At 52.2% G+C, this 6000-nt stretch overlaps 1 protein-coding gene across 10 annotated transcripts in view; it reads left to right on the plus strand.

Moving 5' to 3' along the window:
* Positions 1-6000, plus strand: part of CSNK1E (casein kinase 1 epsilon) — a 41085-nt gene that overhangs the window by 23009 nt on the left and 12076 nt on the right. For all 10 annotated transcript variants that reach the window (XM_084750368.1, XM_084750371.1, XM_084750370.1 and 7 more), the window contains exon 3: positions 5160-5270. In XM_084750368.1, coding sequence (XP_084606494.1) covers positions 5160-5270 — 111 coding nt within the window. The remainder of the gene's footprint in view (positions 1-5159; positions 5271-6000) is intronic.

Below are 6000 nucleotides of genomic sequence, written 5' to 3' on the forward strand. Positions count from 1 at the left end.
GGACTCCAGGTCCCTTTCTGTGCCATATCCTCAAGACCCCCTCATCCCCCCTCCCCCGCCAGAAAACTGTGGGCTCTATGGAATGATGACTGTTGATGTGTCAGAAGTACTTAACAGAGCCGGGTGTGGTGGTGCACGCCTTTAATCCCAGCACTCCGGAGGCAGAGGCAGGAGGATTGCTATGAGTTCAAGGCCAGCCTGGTCTACAAAGCAAGTCCAGGACAGCCAAAGCTAACACAGAGAGACCCTGTCTCGAAAAGCAAAAAAATAAAAAACAAAACAAAACAAAAAGGTACTTAACAGGTTCTTACTTTGTCTCTTCCTGTCTTTCTCTCTGTCCCCCTGGGGCACCCCCCTTCCTTCTCCACATGCTTCTACAAAACGAAGAGTTGGGGGAAAAGTGAAGTGCTTACTTTGCAAGCATGAAGACCTGAGCAAGTCCTCTATTCACACATGGCTTAAAAAACAAAAGCAAAAAACCGCTGGGCCTGGTGGCTCAGATTTGTAATCCTAGCGCTGGGGATGCAGAGGCCAAGAGATAAGAACTTCTGGGGATTGCTGACCAGGCAGTCTAGCTGATTGGACAAGCTCCAGGCTTAGTGAGAGACCCTGTCTCAAAATATTTATTTTTATTTTATGAGTCTGTGTGTTTTGCCTGCATGTATGTCTGTACACTCTGTGTGCAGTGCCTGTAGAGGCCAGAGAGGGCGCTAGATCACCCAAAACTGGAGTTACCAATGGCTGTGAGCTCCCATGTGGGTGTTGGAGCCGGACTAGGGTCCTCTGGAAGAGCAGCACATACTCTTAACATCTGAGCCATCTCTCCAGCCTCTGTCTTTTTTTTTTTTTTTAATATTTTTATTTAATTTATTTTTAATTTATCTGCATTGGTGTGAGGGTGTCAGATCTTGGAGTTACAGACAGTTGTGAGCTGCCATGTGGGTGCTGGGAATTGAACTTGGGACCTTTGGAAGAGCAGACAGTGCTCTTAACCACTGAGCCAACTCTCCAGCCCCCTCCAGCCTCTGGATTAAACAATAAGATGGAGAGTGGGTGAGGAAAATTCCAACACCAAGCTCTGGCAACACACAAATAATAATAGTAACAATATAATGTAACATAGTAACAACAGCTTTCAATGTCTGTCTTTCTTTCTTTGTTTTTGTTTTTGTTTTTGAGACAAGGTTTCCCTATTTAGCCTTGGCTGTCCTGGACTCACTTTTGTAGACCAGGCTGACCTCTAACTTACAGAGATCACCTTCCTCTGCTTCCCGAGTGCTGGGATTAAAGGTGTGGTGGCATACGCTGGCTAGCTCTAAATTGTCTTGTTTTGTTTTGTTTTTGTTTTTTGAGACAGGGTTTCTGTGTGGAACACTGGTTACCACACAATGAGTGCTTTTATTTCATCGAAGTGTGCAGGCTAGGCAAGTTCATAAGCAGAAAGTGATTGTGGTCACTGGGGGTGGGGGTGGGGGTGAGGGGCTAGAGGAAGGAAGTGGGGGGCACGGTTACTGAAAGGCATAGGTATTGAAGGCTGTAGCAGACACTTTCTCAGACTGACTGTGAGATGGGTTATATGACCCTGTGGACACCTAAACAAGAAACATTTTCACAGTGCCCATGACCACATCTCATAGTTTACATATTACATTTCAACAAAAGCGATGCATGATAAGGCGTCCGTGAAGCGCCTCCCTGGTCGGCCATTCTTGTTTCTTGTCATGTGACTGCCACCCAGCACAGAAGCTTCCCTGTCTGAGAGAGCAGGGAATACGTGATCTGTGCTTAGCGTTTTCGCTTCCTGTATCTTGGAGACCTTCCACTGTTACACAGAGCGAGCTTCCTCTTTCTCTCCCCGTTGTGCTCTGTTAGCGATCGGCTATTCTTTATTTAGCCGGTCCTGAAAGATGAACATGTGGGTGGCTTTCAAGCTTTTACTTAGTGCAAACACTCTACAGTGGACAGCCTCAGCCAGGCTCTTGCACCATACAAGGATGCTGGTAAACTGGGCTGGGGAGATGGCTCTGCAGTTGTGTACACACCAGATGGGGAGGCGGAGGTAGATGACTCCCTGAGTACCAGGTCAGGCAGGCTGCATAGTGAGACCCCGCCTTCAAAAAGAAAAGGTGCTGGAGCCGGGCGATGGTGGTGCATGCCTTTAGTCCCAGCACTCAGGAGGCAGAGGCAGGCGGATCACTGTGAGTTCGAGGCCAGCCTGGTCTACAAAGTGAGTCCAGGACAGCCAGGGCTACACAGAGAAACCCTGACTCGAAAAACAAAAACAGAAAAAAAAAGGTGCTGGGCAGTGGTGGTGCACACCTTTAATCCCAGTAGTTGGGTCTCTGAGTCTGAGGCCAGCCTGGTCTATAGAGCAAGTTCCAGGCTAGCTAGGGCTACACAGAGAAGCCTGTCTGGAAACAGAAAAACAGTAACAGCAAAGAGAAAGAAAGGAAAAGTAGGCGTTCATACTGCTCTTGCAGAGGACCTGAGTTTGGCTCTTGGTTCCCAGCACCTACAGTAGGCGGCTCAGCTGTCTGTGACTCCAGCTTCAGGGAAATCCAATGCAATGCTCCGGCCTCTGTGGGTACTCAAATCCATATGTTGCTTCCCTACACGCACGCGCGCGCACACACACACACACACACACACACACACACACACACACAAATTTTTTGCAGGGGAGACAAGCTCTTTTTCCTATTTATTTGTTTATTTATTTATTCTCTTTACAGTCTTATCCTAGTCCCTTCCCTCCTCTCTCCTCATTTCCCTCTCTTTTTCTTATAGAAGGGGAGGCCCCCAAAGGGCATCAAACCCACCCAGGCACCTCAAGTCACAGCAGGACTAAGCGCATCCTCTCCCACTGGGGCCGGACAAGGCAGTCTAGCTGGGGGAAAGGGATCCAGAGGCAGGCAGCAGCATCAGAGAGAACCCCTACTCCCATTGTTAGGGGACTCACATGACTGCACATCTGCTACATATGTGTAGGGGGGGTCTCGGTGAGGGGGAGGTCATTTTATGTAGCCCTGGCTGGCCTAGAACTTTCTATGTAGATCAGGTTGTCATTGAACTCCCAGAGATCCACCTACCTCTGCCTCCAGAGTGCTGGGGTTAAAGGTGTGCTCCACCACACCTGGCAAAAATTAAAATCTTTAAAAAAAAAAAAAAAAGTAAAGAATGGTGATCAACTTCCTAATGTAGCTAGCTATGCTGGCTACAGCTGGGCCACGGGCAGACCCTCCGGCTATGTAGGGAGGAGAGCCCAGTGTCCTCCGCCAGGCGTGTGAGCACGTCGGCATTGTGAGACTTGTGTCTGTTCTAGGTGAAGCCGGCTTCACAAGTCTGTCCTTGTGGCTGCACTCTCCCCTGTGGGCACTTGTCAGTTCACGTCCTCCATCTCGTTTCCCCTTTAGTCTTTCCTGTGCGTTAGCTGTTTGCCTGTGATAAGAATTGTGTGCTTTTCTTTCAATCTTATTTCTGCTGCTTTGGCCGCAGTGTGAAGGGGTTTTGAATGTTTTTGAAGGAGGGGGAACCTTTGACGTTTTTTCCCTCCTTTATCTGTGTATTTGTATGCTTGTGTGCCTGGAGGTTGGAGGACAGCTTTTTGAAGTAGTTCCTCCTTTCTGTGTAGGTTCTGGGGATTGAACTCAGGTCATGAGGCTTGCCAGCCATCACCTTGACCTCCTGAGTCATCTTGCCATCTCCTTGAGGAACAGCACCCCCGCGCCCCACTTTCTCTCTCTTTTTAACAACACTTTAATATAAGTGTTTGATTTCCGTTTTGTTTGCTATCACATCTTGATTTCTTCTGTGTGCATGTGTGTGGGCACACGTGTGTGGTGTATGGCTAGAGGTCAGTAATCCCCACCTGAGGCAGAATGGTCACAAGTTCTGGGCCAGCCTGGGTTACATAGTGAGAACTCAGCTAGTGTGCAGTTGTGTGGCTCTTACTGCTGTGCTGTCCCCAGCTAAGTCTCAAAACTTCCATCATTCCCATGAGTAGCTGCTGCCTCTAGCTCCCAGCCCGCTGTAGCTACAAACCTGCTTCCGGCCTCTGGCTTGCCTTTCAACCCTCTCCTTCTCCACCTCCACACAGGAGGCCTTCTCCTCCACACAGCCCCTAGTAACTAAAGTTCTCCCAACTTCTACAAGAATCCACCTCTGACCCATCCTTTCCCTCCCTCCCTCTTTCCCTTTCCCTCTCCCTCCCTCTCTCCCTTCCATGGAGAGGGTCTTACTCCATAGCCCAGGCTAGTAATCATTATGTAGCCCAGGCTGGCGCATGTGTAAACCTAGCTGACTTTGAACTCGGCTCATCCTCTTGCTTCAGCCTCCTCAAGAGTTGGGGTTACAGGTGTGTGAGCCCTTGAGGCACAGCCCCAGGCTGAGAGCTAGGCCTTGGAGTGTGTAATTTCCTAATTACAAGAGCATTGTGCTTCCAGCTGTGAGAAACCAGGAAAGGGGGCAGGCTGGAGTGGTGATGCAGACAGGCTACCTCACGCCTGGCCTCAGAAGCCAGGAGAACTGGGTTCACTGTTTTCCCATCTATATATAATGGGGTTGAGAACCTAAAGAGAGGTTCTAGGGCCGAATTTGGGCCTTCCTGTGCTGTAGAGTGAGGAATTGGTCATTAGGCCCGTTCCTTACTGAACTACCTTTTGTTCAGAGTTGTGGGGCATCCCTGGCTTCTCCAGTCCTCCCTGGGCTCCCAGACCCTCCTCTTCTCTGGGACCCTTGAGACCCAACACACCCATTGACCTGCCAATCTCTAGGGTTAATTTCTGTTCCCTGGTGATCTGCAAAGCCTTTTGTGAGTCACCGTCCGTTCCCCAACCCCGACAGGTGTCAGTCTGTCTGGGTGCACCTGACCTGTGGCCTCTAAGCAGCTTAGGGTGTGTCATCTGCTTCCCTTCCATCTCCTTCCCATATACCACTCAGAAAGAAAGCCTCTGGAGTTCCCAGTGGTACCCCCACCCACACACACCCCTGGTTTTTTCTGTGACCAGCAACCCCTGGCTTCTTTTCGGCCTCATCGAGTGCCTACTGATGCCCAGACAGCCTCAGGCCTGAGTTCCAGCAACCTCAAGTGCTGAGTAGGTGGGGGACCACGTAGTCCCCTGAGACTGACCCTGATCCTCTGCCTCCTCTGACACTGGCAGGTGCCAACATTGCCTCTGGCGAAGAAGTAGCCATCAAGCTCGAATGTGTGAAGACGAAGCACCCGCAGCTGCACATTGAGAGCAAGTTCTACAAGATGATGCAGGGAGGAGGTGAGGCTGGGCCAGGGCCGGGAGACGGAAGGAGCTGGAGAAGGAAAGGGATAGGGTGGGGTTAGGGGAGGCTGGGGGTCCTGGTGAGGGGTAGGGAGGCTGGTGGTCCTGGTGGGGGTACAGGAGGCTGGGGGTCCTGGTGAGGGGTAGGGAGGCTGGTGGTCCTGGTGGGGGTACAGGAGGCTGGGGGTCCTGGTGAGGGGTAGGGGAGGCTGGTGGTCCTGGTGGGGGTACAGGAGGCTGGGGGTCCTGGTGAGGGGTAGGGAGGCTGGTGGTCCTGGTGGGGGTTAGGGGAGGCTGATGGTCCTGGTTGGGAGTAGGGGAGGCTGGGGGTCCTGGTGAGGGGTAGGGAGGCTGGGGGTCCTGGTGGGGGTACAGGGGGCTGGTGGTCCTGGTGGGGGGTAGGGGAGGCTGGTGGTCCTGGTGGGGGTTAGGGGAGGCTGGTGGTCCTGGTGGGGGTTAGGGGAGGCTGGTGGTCCTGGTGGGGGGTAGGGGAGGCTGGTGGTCCTGGTGGGGGTTAGGGGAGGCTGATGGCCCTGGTGGGGGGTAGGGGAGGCTGATGGTCCTGATGGGGGTTAGGGGAGGCTGATGGTCCTGGTGGGGTTAGGGGAGGCTGGTGGTCCTGGTTGGGGTTAGGGGAGGCTGATGGTCCTGGTGGGGGTTAGGGGAGGCTGATGGTCCTGGTGGGGTTAGGGGAGGCTGATGGTCCTGGTGGGGGTTAGGTGAGGCT

This window comes from Acomys minous, assembly GCF_964271855.1.
Source record: "Acomys minous genome assembly, chromosome: 12".
NCBI lineage: Eukaryota > Metazoa > Chordata > Mammalia > Rodentia > Muridae > Acomys > Acomys minous.